The following is a 19,973-nucleotide window of genomic DNA, read 5'->3' as shown; positions in this document are numbered from 1 at the left end:
AATTACTTTCCTCTTAAGCTATTAAATAGTTTCTTGGTGAAGTCACTATTAATTTACTTGGCAATTTCTTTCTTTCTGGATAATGCAAAGCTAAACAGTCTATTCTTTGTCTTAAATATGAATTGGAAATTAGCAAATTATTTATTATATCTTGTTGTTGTCAAAAGAATAGGCCGGGTAAACTTTTAAATCTCATATCGATTTCAGATTGTTGCATCAAAGCTAATTGCCAGGGTTGTTTTTTTTTTTTAAATTGGAGTATAAATAGTTTTATTTTAAACTATCTAATTTTTCTAGAAACTTAGTTCTTTAACTGGGGAGCAGAGAGGGGATGGATATGGTATAAGGAAAAAGGAGACAGAAATATATTCGCATAGGCAGAGTCAAACCACAGAAATATATTCGCACAGGCAGGGTCAAACCACAGAAATATATTCGCACAGGCAGGGTCAAACCACAGAAATATATTCACATAGGCAGGGTCAAACCACAGAAATATATTCGCATAGGCAGGGTCAAACCACAGAAATATATTCGCATAGGCAGGGTCAAACCACAGAAATATATTCGCATAGGCAGGGTCAAACCACAGAAATATATTCGCATAGGCAGGGTCAAACCACAGAAATATATTCGCATAGGCAGGGTCAAACCACAGAAATATATTCGCATAGGCAGGGTCAAACCACAGAAATATATTCGCATAGGCAGAATCAAACCACAGTATTAAATCTTACCTATGGGTGGACGAATGTACAATTCCTTACTCTATGGTTCTACAATTTCTTTATGAGTAGAGGGATAGGTGGTGAGTGTCTCTAAAACCTCTGCATCTACAAGTCTTTTCTGAGGATACTCCAGTCTCCACTGGATCAGCCACCAAAATGTCCCAACCATGGACCTATCAGAGGAGGAAACACCACCTCAACTTTCTGAAATTTCTTCCAGAGGATTTCCAGAGTTCCCCACCATGTTTTCCTCTTCAGCCATTCAGTTGACTTCCTTTCACAAAAAAATCCCTTCCTCTTGTGTTCACATACAATCTTTTAGTCCACTTCTCCTCCCATGTATATGCTCACTTTTATCCACTTACCACAGAAAATAGCTCTCTCCTTCACTGACTCCAACTCTCACAAGTTCTCAGGAGATTGGCTTATGAATTAGAAACCATCAGATTTCCTCTGAAACATTTTCTAGGCCACCCACTTTAAGGAACCAGTGCCACCAACTCTAAAACCTTTGAAATTCCCCAGATATCCTCCGCAGAATCTCCACAAGGCTACACTCTAATTAAGTCTATCAGCATTTAATGTAATGTACTTAACACAACCATTTTTTTCCTATTTTTAAATATTACTCATGTAGCAACTGCCCTGGCTTTATTTTTTATTGCAAATACTTAGTTGTATGCATCAAAGCCATACTGTGGATAAAGTAGATTTTCTTGCGGGCTGGCCCGAGAACTGAATCATCATTTAAAACATCATTTCTAAAGAGAAAGGTATTCTGAGTGCCAAACATCTAGCTGAAAACCTTCTGAAATACAACCCACCTATAAATTAAGTATGCCTTCCAAATGCACTCTCCTCACTTCAGCCTCTAAGTCCAAATAGGCCTGACCGGGTTCAGTTCTAACAGGAAGTGTACTGTTTGGTTATCCCATCAGTTACCCGAATGTCCACAAGGTTTGAAGAGGAGACACTGACCACGTTGGAAAGCCACCACCATGTCCGTGTTCTCCTAAGACCTGTGGCTGTCTTAGGAGAAAGTGGGCACAAGATCTCACCCACATCCCACTCATTTGTTACCCAAGTCCAGAGCATCGACAACTAAGTTAGGGTTGGGGGCAGGGAGGACACATTCAGAAGGGCATGAGGTTTTTATCTGTAAATGCCTGCCTCGTGTTAGCCTTCACGGGGACCCACTCAGCCTGCTTTCTGACACTGTTCAAACGTCTGAGTGTGGGGGTAGAAAGAAGCCCAGGGAGATGATGGGCTTCAGGAAAAGCTTGAGTGAGGTGCACAGCCCCTTGCGGAGTGCAGCTCAAGCAAGCATGAGGGGTGGCCCTTGGGAGTGTCACTGTCACCACGGCTTTCACTCCCAACTCCAGTGAAAAGGCTGTGGTCTCTGGTTTTCTGTTCCTCCCATGATAGTTCCACTTCATTTCTCTGTCTTCTACAAGCCTTGGGGCAGAAGCAGGTGGCCGTGAAGTTTCTACTTCCAGACTCCATGGTCTAGGGCAGGGACAGAGGGTTTGGAGGTGGCCATTTCCCCACATCCAACCATCTGAAATATTTTGAAACCTTCAACTGTCTGCAGCACTCCAACCAATCCATTAAATCTAATTCGTTCCAGATCCTTCTTGGAATAAAATATTAGAGTTGGGTAAAGTATTTCTCAACTATTCTAAAGGCAGTAAAATAATGATTTCAAACCACCAATTTTCTTATTTTGGTGGACTCTATCCTAGGGTTGGGAGAGTCCTTCAAACAGGCTACGATCTCTCGATAAGATGAAGTTGAAAAAGTCAACACGATTAAGGAATCAAATTTGCATAGAGCGTGAAGAATTTTTTTAATTGGCAAGATTTTGTCAGGAACAGCCAAGTATGAGATGCTGGGACACAGAGCTACGGATTGTAAGACTGTGCCCAGAGAGGAAGACAAACAAGGTGGTCAAAGCCAACCTGCGTTAAGATCACAGTAGAATGTTCTGGGGCTGAGTTCAAGAAAGGAGAGTCCTGAGGTAAAAATGATCTGACGGGGACTGGACTAGGATGACTGATAGCAAGAGAGAAAGCCAAGGTATGAAGACCTGTCTCTGGAGCCGTGGAAGGCAGGACGTTACCACTGAGAACTGATCTCTTGAACAAGACCATTCCCACAGCAAGTCCAAATTACAACCAGAGAGTGCAGACACGGAAAGCAGAAACACAGAAACTGTTCATCAGGGGTTATAGCCCTGCAAATTGCTTTTTTAAATCAGACAGTGGCTTGGCAAACTTGCATAGTTTTGTCTTATCCTTAAGAGAATTTTCTTCCTTCATAACTGCCTCCATCTGCTATTGCTTCTTGTTAATTCAGAGTGCAGGACACTCGGTACTTCCTAGGTCAGCAGCTCCCAGCCCAACTCTCTCTCTGTCTCTCTTTCCCTCTCTCTCCCCCGCCCTTCCCTCCCCCTCTCTCTCTCCCCTCCCTCTCTCCTCTCTCTCTCCTTTCTCTCCTGCTCCCTCTGATAGAGGAATTTCATTCACCTGTTACTTATAACACTACCTGTAGTAGTGTTACTTATCACATTACCAATTTTCAGCCACCAAAAACAATATACTTTCTGAGGTCTATTTCTCTTTGCCTTATCTTCTCTTTAAGATGGTCTTCAAGTTCTCGTGTATATTTCAAAATGTAAAAACACATGTCCAACAACTAAGCTTCAAAATCACCAACGGAGTGAACTGATTCTTTCAGTTGTGCTTTGCATGAACTGTTCAGGAGGTTAATAAACAGTTGTGGTTTTTTTCTCTCCCAACAAATCCTGAACATTTATGTCTTAAAGAAAATGACATGGTGGACCGACCCCTTGGACTTGTCTCTGTTTCGATTTAATTACAAAGTGTCACAGGAGAGAAGGGCACTGCCTCTTGTGTTCTAGGAATATCTGAAATCCAAAGGCAAATGACAAACAAGTTGAAAAAATAGCACGTGTTGTGTTTGTTTGGATTCACAGAGCCCTTAATCTAATGTCACCCAACTCTTCCAAAGCTGCATTTCCAACTGCATTGCACATTCCAGCCACACAGTATCCCTTTAATCTGTCAATTTAAACCTATACTAGAGTAAGAGTTTGTGAAGATTTATGAAAATAGAAAACTCCTGTTGGGGTCAGATTCTGACTAGCAGCTGGGGAGAGAGCCATATTGCTAACAATTGTTTCCTTATTGCAGAAAGAAGCAATTTTCATGTTTGTTCTAAAGAAGATACATGAGTGTTTACCACCAGCTTCCATAGCACTTAGCAAACTACCCTGAACTGAAAGTCCGCCTAACATAGGTGCTAAGGGGCCAGCCTCCCTCACCCCTAAGGGTTTCAGATTAAGGAAAAACTTGACTTACGGGTGCATGATCCATTGTGAAACAGGCTCTGAAATTTCATCTGGAAAATAGCCTTTAACTAACTGTTTACATTTCTTGGATAACTTCTACCTTGTTTTTTGGGTTGTATTTTGTTTTGTCCTTTGAAATAATTTCTGGAATGCCATTTGAGAAAACTGTGTTGCGAGCCATTGGAAGACTTTCTGATGATGGTGTTTAAGCGTGGAGTTCCTCTGTTTGTAAAACAATGTCACTAAAAGAAAGAAACACATTTTATCAACCAATCCCTGCTGTGTCATAGTTCATTCTCTAGCTCAGAGCAAGTCCTTTGTTTTACCGAGAGACCACTTAGACATATTTGTGAGAAATGGTACACCAGGGACCACCACAATAGGTTGTGTCATAACTTTATCTGTACACAAGCTGCATCTGATATGAACACACAGGAAGTTGAAGAGTTTTCTTCTCTTTGGTCTATTATTTTACTACAGCTACTACTACTACTACTGCTGCTACTACTAGGCTATACCTTAGGAATAAAAAATATTCCCTAGTTCTTTCCAGCATCTCTGCTCTATAGTTTGGTTACTTACAAAGTTAACATGTCTCCCAGTGACCTATTAAAAAAAGAAGAAATTGGACATAACAAATCTCAAAGCAAAAATTACACACACACACACACACACACAGAGCGTATGATGGAAAACATATAAGGGAATCTTAAAGATTTCCACAATTCTGAATTTTCTAAGCTCAAGTTTTAATCTTACGCTGTAAAGGTTTCTCTATCAGATTCTCCACCATTGAGTGTCCCTGAGCTAACTCATGGCTCACCTGCCATTGCCCTGGAATACTGCAAAGGCCATGGGGCTGACCCTCCCCCCACTCCCAGGCACCTCATCATCCCAGGGCTCTGATCATCACCTCTAGCTACCTGACCTCCGAAATATTCAGTTCAGCAACCAAGACTCTAAATCAATCTCCTGTTTTTCTATTTTTCTCACTTCCTTTCTCCACTAGCCCTTTTCTTCCTTGATATGAAAGCTTTCTCTGAGTCAGTTCACCCACCCCACTCTCAGGGCTGCCTTTGGCCATGCTTTCTCTCCTGCCAAGCCTGGAATCCACGAGGAGCTGGTTAAAACATTCTTGTACAAGCTCCCTTACTTCGCCTCCCTTGTCCTCTATCCTTTCCGAGTCCCTGCACCCTCCCAGATTTTGGCTTCTCTACCACTTAGCCTGCGGGCTTGTTGCAGCCCGAGGGCGGCTCGTGCTCACTGGGCCGCAGCATCTGCAGACTGCCCTCTGCCATCTGATGGTCTCTCCCTCCGGCTCTCCTCACCGGCTTCTCCAGACCTTCACTCCTCTCCCCGTACCTCCTACCCAGTCTCCCGAACATCACTACTATTAGCAGGTGACCTTAAAGCGAGACGGTCTTCAAATGACCCATTTCCCATCCCAAACCCCTCCTCGCCGCCCGCCTCCCGCCCACACATACACCTTCCAATCGTCGCTCCCTCATCCTCAGTTCCTCTCCCGCACTTTCAGAGGAAAGTTCTTCTCCCGGTTCCAAATTTAACTTTGCTGCATCGACTATTCCCCCTGTTTCCTGTATCTGCAATCTCCTCTCTACTAGCTCCTTCCTTGGAGCCTATAAAGTTACTTAAATTTCCTCCATCTTCAAAACAAACAATAAGCAAATAACTTGCCTCTGTAGCCTCTTCCAAGAACGGATTTCTTTTCCCTTCCATTGTTAGCCAAGCTTGCTACCCCTACTTCCTTACTTCTGTCTTACTCTTATTATAATTTTTTTGGTTTTCATCTTAAGAGGTACTAAATGTCCATCATAGGAATATATCAGGCAAGATGTAAAAACATAAAGAAGAAAATATTTAATTTCTAGTAATGTCATAACCCATTTACTGTTATATTTTCTGTTTATTTATGCATTGTTTTTTCATTTCACCCATAAACATTTCATTGTATATTGCCAATAATTAAGGACACTCTTTAGAAATCCAAAATTCCATTATCATACCTAAAAAGTAATTAGCAAAACTTCCTTAATATCATTAAAACTCCACCGCTGCCTAACAATTAGATGGCTATTCTAAATAGTCCTATTTCTGATACACAATGTAAATAAACAGCCATTTTTAAAAATCGTATTACGTGTGCAATTTTGTAACCGGCCTTTTCCTCTTACTAAGATCTTATATCTTTCTAAATTACTACATAGCTCTACATCATTTTAAAAAAACTGTCCAGTAGTCTTCTGTATAAAATGTCGTAACTTTTAAACCAGCATCCTCTTTGTGCCCTTAACGCTTTATGTTACTATCTTTTGTCTCCGTTATAAATAGCTGCTAAGAATATTCATGTTTTATTTTGCTTTGTTTTAGTGCTTTCTTATTTGGAGGATGAAGCTGCACCTCATCCCTTAGCCATTAGGAATTAGTTAATAAGAGAATAAGACTGAGATTTAATTTCGTACTTCTTCAAATAATTATCCATTTCTCTAAACCCATTCATTCTTTAGCTTCTGTGGTTCAGTTTCCACCTATACCAATCCCCTGCTCAGGAAAGGGCATCCATAACTTCTTTTTTTCTTCTGTTCTTGTTTTTTTTAAATTGAGATATAATTGACACATAACATTTTATTGTATTCAGATGTACAACATAATGATTCGATATCTGTCTGTATTGCAAAATGATCACGATGTCTAGTTAACATCCATCACTTTATATATTTACAAATTTTTTTTCCCTTGGGATGAGAACTTTTAAGATGTACTCTCTTAGCAGCTTTCAGATATACACTACAGTATTGTTACTTATAGTCACCATGCTATACATTACATCCCCAGGATTTATTTACTTTATAACTGAGATTTGTACTTTTTGATCCCCTTCATCCATTTCACCCACCACTGACCCTCACCTCTCACAACCACCAGTCTATTCTCTAATAAGTTTGTCTCATGATTTTTTTTTTGTTTTTGTTTTTGTTTTTTTAGATTTCACTTGTAAGTAAGATCATAAGGTCTTTCTGGGTCTTATTTCACTGAGCATATTGCCCTCAAGGTCCATCCGTGTTGTCACAAATGGCAGGATTTCCTTCTTTTTTATGGCTGAATAATACTGCATTGTATATCGTTGTATATGTTTAGCACAATTTCTTTGTCCATTCATCCACTGGTGGACACTTAGGTTGCTTCCAGGTTTGGCTATTGGAAATAGTGTTGCAGTGAACATGAGTGCAGATAGCTTTTCCAGTTAGTGTTTTTGTTTTCTTCGGGTAACTATCCAGAAGTGGAGTTGCTGGATGATATGTCCATAATTTCTTAAGTGACAAATTCAGTGAATCCTTTTAGTCCTAACCTTTCTTTATTCCTCTGCAGGATTTAACATTCTTAGTCACTTATTTTTCATTTATTTTTCTTTTCTGCTACATTCTTTTGGTCAAGCAAGTCCCTGAAGCCAGCCCAGGCTTAAGGGGGGGAATTAGACCCTAACCTGTCCATGGGAGGAATAGCAAAGAATCTAGCCCATTTGGCACTATTTTTGCAACTTTCTTTTCCTGAGGCTCCTGTAGAATCACACTTTCCTGGATTGTCTCCTACATCTGATTTCCCCCCCTGTGACTTTTCCCGGCTGGGTCTTCTTCCTCTTTTTTTTTTTTTCTGATATTTGTTGGGATGTTATATATGACTCTATGCTTCTCATTTGACATTTTCTCATGGGGCAACTCAGACCAGTTGGCAGACAGTGACTGTACAGCTTGATAGGTGCTGATGGAGAGCAGAGCCATCACCTGGAACATCAGACAGGCCTCGGGGAATCAGCCTGGTGCAGGGCAGGAGCGGAGTGTGGTTCTGCTCGCTGGGAAGCAGGATGCCCGGGCCTCTTGATGCAAAGGGGAGGCTGGAGCAGCAGGCAGAGGTCAGCATATAGAGGGCTGTGTCACACCAGGAAGCCTGGACTCCATCTTTCTGTTTATCCAGTAGATTTTTCTAGGTTCTTGGGACATACTGAGCACTATCATTTCAGCTGCAGTGTAGGAATATCTTTTTTCATTCCACGGAGACGAGCATACTAGGATTCTTCCTGTGACTCCAAAAAAAAAGACTGGGTAAAAGAAGATGTGCTGTCAGGGACGGGTAGTAGGGAGCAAAAAAATTAGGTTTTATATTCAGTCGGTCTAGAATTTTAATGGGATACTATGTGTGACTTATTGGAATTCTCAAAATATTTATTTGGTGACCAGATATGGCCAGCACGGAGCCTGAGATAACATCGTAAGTTCAGGAACACCTGAAAAACAAACTCAGGGCTGAAAACAAGCTCCATCACGGCACAGTGCTCAGGTGGTGTGCTAGGGAAGAGTCATTTTCATTACAATACAGTTCTCTCCTGAGGGAGCAGTACTTAACAGCTACAGGGTTTGGGGCTCAGACACGCCCAAGTCCTTGACCACATCTGGCTGTTTCCCCACCATCAGCACCTCACTTTTCTGCCACCTCAGGATGCATCTCACCACACAGAATGTTCCTCGGTTCCCTGATCGACAATGAGAGCAAAGTAATGGGGAAATGACAGCTCACGCTTAGAAAGTCACTTCCACCTTCTCTGCCCTTACGGGGAAATCACTTCTGCTTAAAATCTTATGCTTACAAAGATAAACTTTCCAGGAGTGCCTTCCCCGGGCTTCAGGAATTCCTATGATTGGAGAATGGAAAGGCTTGTTTGCCGCCAGTGTGGTTCATCTTGCTGATGGGTATGCTGCTGGTCAATGAGAACGGGTCTGAATTCTCAGGTGAATCATAGTCAAGAAAAAAAAATTGCCTAGCACTCAAGGCTAATGAAAAGGTACCGAGTGCTCATGTACCTGATGTGCGGTTTCTGGCTCGCTCTTTGCAGCCCGCTGCCCCCCCCGAAGACACCCCCGAGCTGAGCGCCTTTTTGAGGAACTCCACCATCCCTCATCTGGTCAGGAAGAGAGATGTGCCTGCGCTGGAGCCTCACAGACAGAGCCCCGCAAAGATCCTGGTGAGTTGTCTCAGTGCGCAGAAATCTGCTTTTGGACTGGACAGAACTCCCAAATGCACGTGGTTTTAACTTCAAGTACTGCTTTTCAGTCCCCTCCCAGGCTCAGATATGCCCCAGTTTTTGGCAGTACGTATTGTAGATGTGAAAGCAACTACTTTTTTTTTTTTTTGCAATATAACCTTTTCACTCTTCTGAACCTGCTCTGGGGGCCACATGAGAGAAATAACAGTGAAAACATAAAAGGTGACCTTTCATGCATTTCAAGAAGACACAGATTCAGTCGTCAGCCGGTCCCCAGACACTGAACTGGTGAAGAGTTTGAAGTGAGCCTGGAACACTGCCCATGCAGTGGGTCCTTGGGGTGTCACACTCCATTCCTGAATCTCACAATTCTCTGCTCCAGTGGAAGAACTGAGAATGGTATTTGCAGATTTCCTGGGCCCAAAGCAGTGGGGTCTGTAGTGGATCTAGCCTGAGCTTAGTCAGCCTTTCGTGAAACTGTGGACAGCATTCATGACTCAGCTTTTGTTTTGTTTTGTTTTTTTGGCCATGCTGCGTGTCATGCACGATTTTATCTTAGTTTCTGGACCAGGGATCAACCCCCTGCCCCCTGCAGTGGAAGTACGGAGTCTTAACCAGTGGACGGAGAGGGAAATCCCATGACTCAGCATTTTCGATTCAGTTTTCCCACTCATTCCAATGTGAATGTTAATGCCATTGGTTGTATGTGTAAAAAAGGCTAAAATGTTGTGGTCTTTTTTAATGTATGTCTTTTTAAAAAATTTATGCCAGCCCTGACATATAATGAGTGTACTGTCTCAAGAATCTTTGATCACTGTAACAAATGATAATAAAACCTACATAATCTCCCAGCACTTCACAAGTAGAGACACATGGGGATGGGTAGGGCAAAAAGTAACCAAATATATAGAAAAACAGCAGTATAAAACAGAATTTTTCAAGTCAGGATGACAGACTGAACACATGTATTTGCCTAGTTTGCTTCCCCAGATCCCACTGAAAAGACAATAAAAATTTAATTAGTGAAAATGTATGTCTTGAACATGCTCTGGCATGTATTTATTTCATCTTGACCATACAAAATGTTTCAAACACGGAAATGGCCACAAAGTGCAAGGAGCAAGTCTAACATAATCAGTTAAACTTAAATCAAGAGAGGAACATTTATTATAATATTGATAGAAGTACCTGCAATTACATGGCAAAAAGCTATGGCAGTTGGCAGATACGACTCAAGGTCCTGTAAATTTTTATGGCACTGTAATATTTTTCAAAACATAAGAGTAGGGAATCTATATACTACGCAGTTTAGGATAAGTTAATAAAACTAATATTATTATTTTTAAAAAGTTTCCAGGAAGAATGATAGAACAGAAAACAATGATTTAAGTTATGAGGTTGTAATGTACAGCATGGTGACTACAATTAATAATACCGTACTGCATGGTGACTACAATTAATAATACCGTCCTGCATATTTGAAAGTTGCTGAGAGAGTAGAGCTTAAAAGTGCTCATCACAAGAAAAGAAAATTATGTAACTCTGCGTGGTGATGGGTGTTAAGTAGACTTACTGTAGTGCTCATTTCACAATATGTACAAATATTGAATCATTTCGCTGTATACCTGAAACTAATCATGTTCTATGTCAATTATGCCTCAATTCATTTTTTTTTGAATTTTATTTTTTTTTATACTGCAGGTTCTTATTAGTTATCTATTTTATACATATTAGTGTATACATGTCAATCCCAATCGCCCAATTCAGCACACCACCATCCCCACCCCACTGCGGTTTTCCCCCCTTGGTGTCCATACGTTTGTTCTCTACATCTGTGTCTCAATTTCTACCCTGCAAACTGGCTCATCTGTACCATTTTTCTAGGTTCCACATGTATGCGTTATTATACGATATTTGTTTTTCTCTTTCTGACTTACTTCACTCTGTATGACAGTCTCTAGATTCATCCATGTCTCTACAAATTACCCACTTTCGTTCCTTTTTATGGCTGAGTAATATTCCATTGTATATATGTACCACATCTTCTTTATCCATTCGTCTGTTGATGGGCATTTAGGTTGCTTCCATGACCAGGCTATTGTGAATAGTGCTGCAATGAACATTGGGGTGCATGTGTCTTTTTGAATTATGGTTTTCTCTGGGTATGCCCAGTAGTGAGATTGCTGGGTCAGGTGTTAATTCTATTCTTAGTTTTTTAAGGAACCTCCATACTGTTCTCCATAGTGGCTGTATCAATTTACATTCCCACCAACAGTGCAGGAGGGTTCCCTTTTCTCCACACCCTCTCCAGCATTTGTTGTTTGTAGATTTTCTGATGATGCCCATTCTAACTGGTGTAAGGTGATACCTCATTGTAGTTTTGACTTGCATTTGTCTAATAATTAGTGATGTTGAGCAGCTTTTCATGTGCTTCTTGGCCATCTGTATGTCTTCTTTGGAGAAATGTCTATATAGGTCTTCTGCCCATTTTTGGATTGGGTTGTTTGTTTTTTTGATATGGAGCTGCATGAGCTGTTTATATATTTTGGAGATTAATCCTTTGTCTGTTGATTCGTTTGCAAATATTTTCTCCCATTCTGAGGGTTGTCTTTTTGTCTTGTTTGTAGTTTCCTCTGCTTTGCAAAAGCTTTTAAGTTTCATTAGGTCCCATTCGTTTGTTTTTATTTCCATTACTCTAGAAGGTGGATCAAAAAAGATCTTGCTGTGATTTATGTCAAAGAGTGTTCTTCCTATGTTTTCCTCTAAGAGTTTTATAGTGTCCAGTCTTACATTTAGGTCTCTAATCCATTTTGAGTTTATTTTTGTGTATGGTGTTAGGGAGTGTTCTAATTTCATTCTTTTACATGTAGCTGTCCAGTTTTCCCAGCACCACTTATTGAAGAGACTGTCTTTTCTCCACTGTATATCCTTGCCTCCTTTGTCATAGATTAGTTGACCATAGGTGCGTGGGTTTATCTCTGGGCTTTCTAGCCTGTTCCATTGATCTATATTTCTGTTTTTCTGCCAGTACCATATTGTCTTGATTACTGTAGCTTTGTAGTAGAGTCTGAAGTCAGGGAGGCTGATTCCTCCAGCTCTGTTTTTTTCCCTCAAGACTGCTTTGGCTATTCGGGGTCTTTTGTGTCTCCATACAAATTTTAAGATTTTTTGTTCTAGCTCCGTAAAAAATGCCATTGGTAATTTGATAGGGATTGCATTGAATCTGTAGATTGCTTTGGGTAGTATAGTCATTTTCACAATGTTGATTCTTCTAATCCAAGAACATGGTATATCTCTCCATCTGTTTGTATCATCTTTAATTTCTTTCTTCAGTGTCTTATAGTTTTCTGCATACAGGTCTTTTGTCTCCCTAGGTAGTTTATTCCTAGGTATTATATTCTTTTTGTTGCAGTGGTAAATGGGAGTGTTTCCTTAATCTCTCTTGCAGATTTTTCATCATTAGTGTATAGGAATGCAAGAGATTTCTGTGCATTAATTTTGTATCCTGCAACTTTACCAAATTCATTGATTAGCTCTAGTAGTTTTCTGGTGGCATCTTTAGGATTCTCTATGTATAGTATCATGTCATCTGCAAACAGTGACAGTTTTACTTCTTCTTTTCCAATTTGTATTCCTTTTATTTCTTTTTCTTCTCTGATTGCCATGGCTGGGACTTCCAAAACTATGTTGAATAATAGTGGTGAGAGTGGACATCCTTGTCTTGTTCCTGATCTTAGAGGAAATGCTTTCAGTTTTTCACCATTGAGAATGAAGTTTGCCGTGGGTTTGTCATATATGACCTTTATTATGTTGAGGTAGGTTCCCTCTATGCTCACTTTCTGGAGAATTTTTATCATGAATGGGTGTTGAATTTTGTCAAAAGCTTTTTCTGCATCTATTGAGATGATCATATGGCTTTTATCCTTCAATTTGTTAATATGGTGTATCACATTGATTGATTTGCGTATATTGAAGAATCCTTGCATCCCTGGGATAAATCCCACTTGATCATGGTGTATGATCCTTTTTTTTTTTTTAAAGAAATTCACGTTCTTTTATTTATTTATTTATTTATTTATGACTGTGTTGGGTCTTCGTTTCTCTGCGAGGGCTTTCTCCAGTTGTGGCGAGTGGGGACCACTCGTCATCGCGGTGCGCGGGCCTCTCACCATCGCGGCCTCTCTTGTTGCGGAGCACAGGCTCCAGACGCGCAGGCTCAGTAATTGTGGCTCACGGGCCCAGTTGCTCCGTGGCATGTGGGATCTTCCCAGACCAGGGCTCGAACCCATGTCCCCTGCATTGGCAGGCAGATTCTCAACCACTGCGCCACCAGGGAAGCCCCGTGTATGATCCTTTTAATGTGTTGTTGGATTCTGTTTGCTAGTATTTTGTTGAGGATTTTTGCATCTATATTCATCAGTGATATTGGTCTGTAATTTTCTTTTTTTTGTAGTATCTTTGGTTTTGGTGTCAGGGTGATGGTGGCCTCATAGAATGAGTTTGGGAGTGTTCCTTCCTCTGCAATTTTTTGGAAGAGTTTGAGAAGGATGGGTGTTAGCTCTTCTCTAAATGTTTGATAGAATTCACCTGTGAAGCCATCTGGTCCTGGACTTTTGTTTGTTGGAAGATTTTTAATCACAGTTTCAATTTCATTACTTGTGATTGGTCTGTTCATATTTTCTATTTCTTCCTGGTTCAGTCTTGGAAGGTTATCCCTTTCTAGGTATTTGTCCATTTCTTCCAGGTTGTCCATTTTATTGGCATAGAGTTGCTTGTAGTAGTCTCTTAGGATGCTTTGTATTTCTGTGGTGTCTGTTGTAACTTCTCCTTTTTCATTTCTAATTTTATTGATTTGAGTCCTCTCCCTCTTTTTCTTGATTTTTTTTAAAAAAAGAAAACAATGACTGACAGCTATAGAATTCTCATACTCAGCGCCAATGAGAAAGCCCTCTGGCGAACCAATGTCCAAACCTATGGGAACCAACAATTTGGAAAATCAAGATTTAAATATATTTTCCATTTTCCACTTTGGTGGATTTCTCATGCATACGCTGAGGCAATGGAATTCAATAACTAAAATTCCTTTGAATATTATATTCACTTCTGTTGTAAGGTCAGATTTTTTCCCTCCTATTCTGTCTCATTAAAGCTTTTTAATGCAAAACGATTTTTAACTTCTGAATATCGTAGAAACGTATTATTTACAGATGAGAGCAAGGCGATCCTTTATTTCCATATCTGATTTTGATAACTCATGTTTTATTCCCTTTCTCTCTTATTGGTTCAAAAATTGCAAATCATCCACCTCCCCATGTCCTCAAGTCAAACAGTTCTGGATAGGGAGTGATTATGCAAAGTTTATTTTAAAATCAAAAGCTAAATAAGACCTCCTACAGTTTTTGTTTAGTTAAAAACAACTTACTGAATCCCATTTCTGATTAGGAATTTGAAAGTGCAAAACGCCAGCATCCTGTGTTGGGATCATAATTTCCAATTTGCATAGAAAAAATCTGTATCTGTTAACATGGAACTATAATTTCTCGTCCGCCTAGGAATATCCTTGCCTTTCTCATCTTGGGTCCCCACTGCTTTTGTACTTTCCATCCCATCTCCTCCTCTCCAAGCTTTCTTTTCCCCCCTTTCACTACTCAGCATGCAGAAACCTTATCTTTCTGACCCTCCTCAGCATATGATACTCTTGACCACTTCTTGAAATCATCTCATCTCTTGCCATCCCCAAAACATTCTCTTCTGGTTCTCTTCCTGCCTTCTGGCCTGCCCCTTCTTGGAATTTTTCACCGACTTCTCTTCGGCCCATCCCTAAATGCTCCTGTGCCTCAGGATTCCATCCTCAGCCCCCTCCCTCTTCTCTCCCATTGATTTTGCTCTTTTAGAAAAATTTCTTGGGTGACCCTAACTCCAGTCATGCCTACGTGCGCCTTCTGCCATCTTAGCCCCTCCTGACTACACTCTAGACTGTATACGTCCATCTGGATGTCTGATCGACCCCAGCCCCAACATGTGCAAAACTGTCTCCATGAACCCCCCGAAATGTGCCTCTTCTCTAGCATTCCCAATCTCAGGAAAGCCAGTACCCATTCACTCAATCTCCCAAGCAAAAGAGCTCCCCCATCCCTCTCTCTCCTTCGTCCCAACCTTTGATTGGATATAGTCCAACAGTCACCAAGGATCTATTCTACTTCCTAAACTTCTCTAGAATTCATCTTCCTCTCTCCAGTCCCACTGCATCAGTTCAGGGCCCCACATTTCTCACCTGGACTCTGGCCATTTCTCACTTGGCCTTTATCAACCTCCTTGCCTCCCACTCTTCTCCCTCCATTCTTCCTCACCTACCACCCGTCCCCTAAAGTACAAACATGATTAGATCCCTGGCTTAAAAATGCTTCGTGGGCTTCCCGGGACCTTCTGAATCAAATTGAAACTTCTTAGCAAGTAGGAAGATTCTTTACCACCTAGACTTTCCCTCATTCCTATCTCATTTCCACCTGCCCACCCCACCCCCAAAATACCCTTTTCTCCTCTCTTCTGAACATGCCCTGGTCTTACACAGGAGAACCATGCCCTCATCACCTCATACTGCTAAGTAACTCTTCCCCGCCCTTCAAGATTCATTCTGAGCATCACCTTCTCCAAAAATCCTCCAACAGAGCTAGCTAACAGGGACCACCATCCCAGGGAGTTTACAAGAATTACCTCCTTCTGACTCCCCTCTTTTGCTTCCAGAGGGTGGGATTGGTGATATACACAGCATGTCAGTAACGGAGCACAGGTAAACATGAGAGTCCTCACAAGGGGCACGAACTGCAGAACTTTGAGATTCCTGCTCCTGCTCAAGGCACAAGGCCCCAAACCTCTTGTGCCCAGCTAGTGGAACCAGAACAGCCCAGCCCACCTGTATTTGGAAACATCTTAGAGAAATCTGGCCTTACTGGACTTTATCAGATACACAATCCTGACTGCTTTTGTTTCTGAGGTTCTCAGAAAAGGTTTTTCTTTTTTTTAAAACCATTTTTTTAAGTTGAGAATTACGTTTTATGTTTTATTTTTTGGCTGCACCGCATGCGGAAACTTCCCTGACCAGGGATCAAACCTGTGCCCCTTGCAGTGGAAGGGCAGAGTCTTAACCACTGGACCACCAGGGAAGTCCAAAAACAGTTTTTAATTGTATCAATAGTACATTCCTCAGGTTACTCTGTGGTTTATCAATGTCATTAAAGTGAGATGCCTCAGTCCACTACTTCACATAATATCCAATAAACTGATGCTTATTGAGCATCAGTGCTTGAGAGGTGGAAAATGAATAAAGCACAATCCACAAGATAAATTCAGATCAGTGAGGGGGTACAATTCGAGAAGTATCATCCTATCCATGGGCACACAGAAAATGAATTGTGAGGTGTCCATTGATTTACATATTGGGATCCAACCAGAAAAATACAATTCGATAGAATGTCATCATAATGAACACTTTCTAGGAATATGCATTTCATATATTAAAAGTTACCAATTATAAGTTAGGCAACCCTACAGACTAGTTTAAAAACAGCTTAATGTACGTGGAATCTAAAAAAATGGTACAAATGAACTTATTTACAAAAGAGAAATAGAGTCACAGATGTAGAAAACAAACTTATGGTTAATAGGGGGGAAAGAGGTGGGCGAGGGATAAACTGGGAGATTGGGATTGACATATACACACTACTATATATAAAATAGATAACTAGTAAGAACCTACTGTATAGCACAGGGAACTCTACTCAATACTCTGCGGTGACCTATATGGGAAAAGAATCTAAAACAGAGTGGATATATGTATGTATATAGCTGATTCACTTTGCTGTACACCTGAAACTAACACAACATTGTAAACCAACTATATTCCAATAAAAATTGTAAATAAATAAGTAAATAAATACAGCTTAATGGATGGAACTTGCAGGAGATTCTGCCTTATAACCAGGAAGTAACTTAAGATAGGATAATGTTATGGAACAAATACCTGTCAATGGCTTAATATCATTGGTTCTCTGAGATAATGGACTCATGGACCTTCCTCCGAAGCTTTTTCAGGATTTACTTAGTCCAGGGTCAGGTGTTGTGATTGTCTATAAGAAATATCTTCCCAAGTTCTGAGAATATGAAACAGCAATTCGGTCACTGCTGTGGGAAGTAAAGTCCTTAGAACAGAGCTTAAATTTTATGTTGTATTTTATGCTCCCTTTTAGCTCTACATTACCACTAATGTTGATGCATCTTTCCTACCAAACTGTGTTTTTTCTTGATCATTTCAGTGTACTTGTTCTTTATTTAAAGTTTATGGATTAAGGGATGACTTCTGAGGAAACAAAATGTAAATAAACTGACTTTGGTGTTGATTCTCTACCACAATTTAAAGACACTGGTTCGTCACCACTGCTGTTGTTTTTTGCAGAATTGTACAAATATCGAGTGCTTACAAATCTCCTGTGCAGTGGGACAACTAGGAGGAGGAGAAAGCGCTGTCCTGAAAGTCAGGTCACGGTTATGGGCCAAGACATTTCTCCAGGTAAGAGAAACAGTGCAGCTCTGACGTGCCACTCACAAGAAACCTCTTCTCAAAAGCTCAGAGGGAAGCTTTTTTGAAAAGAATTTTGAGATGTTTTAACTTTTTTAATTTTCTATTTTTTCCATTAAAGTTGTTTATATTTTTAGATTAATTTTCAAATTTTTTTAAATTTAATTTTTTAATTTTAAAAAAATTTTGAAGAACACTCTGGAAGGAATGGAGCCTAGATCAGCTGGTCATCTTTCCCATCAGGTGAAGTTTATATTTTTCCAGGTTTATTGAGATCTTATTGACATATGACCATATGTAAGCTTAAGGTGTACAACATGACAATTTGATACTATATATTGTGACATGATTATCACAATAAGGTTAGTTAATACCTCTATCCCCTCACATAATTACCTTTGTGTGTGTGTGTGTGTGTGTGTGTGTGTTGAGAACTTTTAAGATCTGGGCTCTTAACAACTTTGAAGTTTATACTATAGTATTGTTGACTATAATCACTATGTTGTACGTTAGGTCTCCAGGACTTATTGATGTACTAGTTGCAAGTTTGTTCCTTTAACATCATGTATCCATTTCCCCCACACACAACCCCTGGTAACCATCAGTTCTCTATTTCTATGAATATGGCTTTTTTTAGATCCCACGCATAAGTGGGTTCATACCCTATTTTTCTTTCTCTGTTTGACTTATCTTACTTAGCATAATGCTCTCAAGGTCCATCCATGGTGTTGCAAAAAGCAAGATTTCTTTCTTTTTTATGGCTGAATGATATTCCAGTGTGTGTGTGTGTGTGTGTGTGTGTGTGTGTGTGTGTGTGTGATATGTTAGGTGAACACAATTTAACTATCCTCAGTCCCTAAGACTGTGAGACAGTAACTGAGATTTGAACAAATCTGTTTGACTCAACACTATCTAGTAGTTCCTCGGTAAATAGTAGTTAATGAAATGATGGTGAGTACAAGAACATAATTCAAGCCATATGCCCAGAAAAATTCAAATATAAATAGTTTAGCAGGGGAAGAGATAGTGTCTTAGAAAGTTCTTCTTGTCTGATGATACCACAGCCTGGGCTTCAGCCAGAACAGCTTCTCAGTAAAGTTCCAGGCACATTGATTTGTAGATTCCTCACTCCTTTGGCTTGTCTGGACTGTGGCATCCCATACTTCTCAGGATGATTATATTGATTGTGTGTATTTTGAAGGTTTAAAATCTCCTTTATACTAAGCAGATGAATTTTTCCACGTGGAAATTGCTATTTATTTAAATGAGAATGCTGTGTTGTGACCTTGTTGTTTGGGGAGGATTTGGGGGAAAAAAGCTAAATTAAAACTCCTCAAGTCTATGCATTCTTGCCCATATTTTAACTACCAGAAAACTCATTTGGCTCATTGTACCATAGAAAATCCAATGATAAAATCCTTCTGAGTCTAGCTAATAATACAGAATTTTGTAGCTCTAGATTCTCACGTTTTCTGTGAGTCAGAATACCTACGGTAGTCTCACAAATCTTATATAATTTTGTTTCTAAAATAAACAGGAGGAAAATTAAAGGTATTTTTTAAAAGGTTTTTGTGAAGCATTCCTTTTTTTTTTTTTAACCTAAGGCAGGATTCTTCAACCTCAGCCCTATTAATATTCTGGTTCAGAGAATTCTTTGTTGTGGGGTGGTCCTGTGCATGATAGGACGCTTAGCAGCATTCCTGGCCCCTGCCCACTAGATGCCAGTAACAACTCTCACCTCAGCTGTGACAACCAAAAATGTCTTCAGACATCGCCAGTGTCCCCTGGGGGCAAAATCATTCCTGGCTTTGAACAACTGACCTAAGGAGAAGGGCAGTGCACAATTTCTTTTTGCTGTTGTTGTTAAACCATGATTTATTCATTCACTCAATAAATATTTATGAAGTACCAACTGCCAACTATGGGCCAGGCACTGCTTCAGGTACCACTTGCATGCCATCAATTTGCTCATTGCCATTCCGCTTTTTGGCTGTTACTTTTTCTCTAAGAGTTGGGGGAGATGAGTTTTAATGAATTCCCAAGCCCACACAGTCTAAATGATAAACATCCACGCCTCCTATTACTTTGGGCATCACATCCTACTGAAATGAGGAAGCACAGCTTTTCAATGAAGCAGGACTAAAATCATTACGACATTACAGTCACAGGGGAAATGACTATTTTAGATGACATATGTCCGTTCTGTGCATAACATACTGTTCCAGTAGAAGACCTAGGGAGTGA

General features: G+C 40.2%; 1 protein-coding gene across 1 annotated transcript in view; it reads left to right on the top strand.

Annotated features, from left to right (window-relative positions):
- The window catches only part of ITGA8 (integrin subunit alpha 8), a 187,594-nt gene that overhangs the window by 142,879 nt on the left and 24,742 nt on the right, over nt 1–19,973 (top strand). Inside the window, exons 26-27 of the mRNA XM_068561963.1 lie at nt 9,005–9,133; nt 17,607–17,720. Coding sequence (XP_068418064.1) covers nt 9,005–9,133; nt 17,607–17,720 — 243 coding nt within the window. The remainder of the gene's footprint in view (nt 1–9,004; nt 9,134–17,606; nt 17,721–19,973) is intronic.

The sequence above is a fragment of the Eschrichtius robustus genome, chromosome 1, assembly GCF_028021215.1.
Source record: "Eschrichtius robustus isolate mEscRob2 chromosome 1, mEscRob2.pri, whole genome shotgun sequence".
In the NCBI taxonomy this organism is placed as follows: Eukaryota; Metazoa; Chordata; class Mammalia; order Artiodactyla; family Eschrichtiidae; genus Eschrichtius; species Eschrichtius robustus.
The sequence above is the reverse complement of the archived record's forward strand: the minus strand, read 5'-3'. Positions and strand labels throughout refer to the sequence as shown.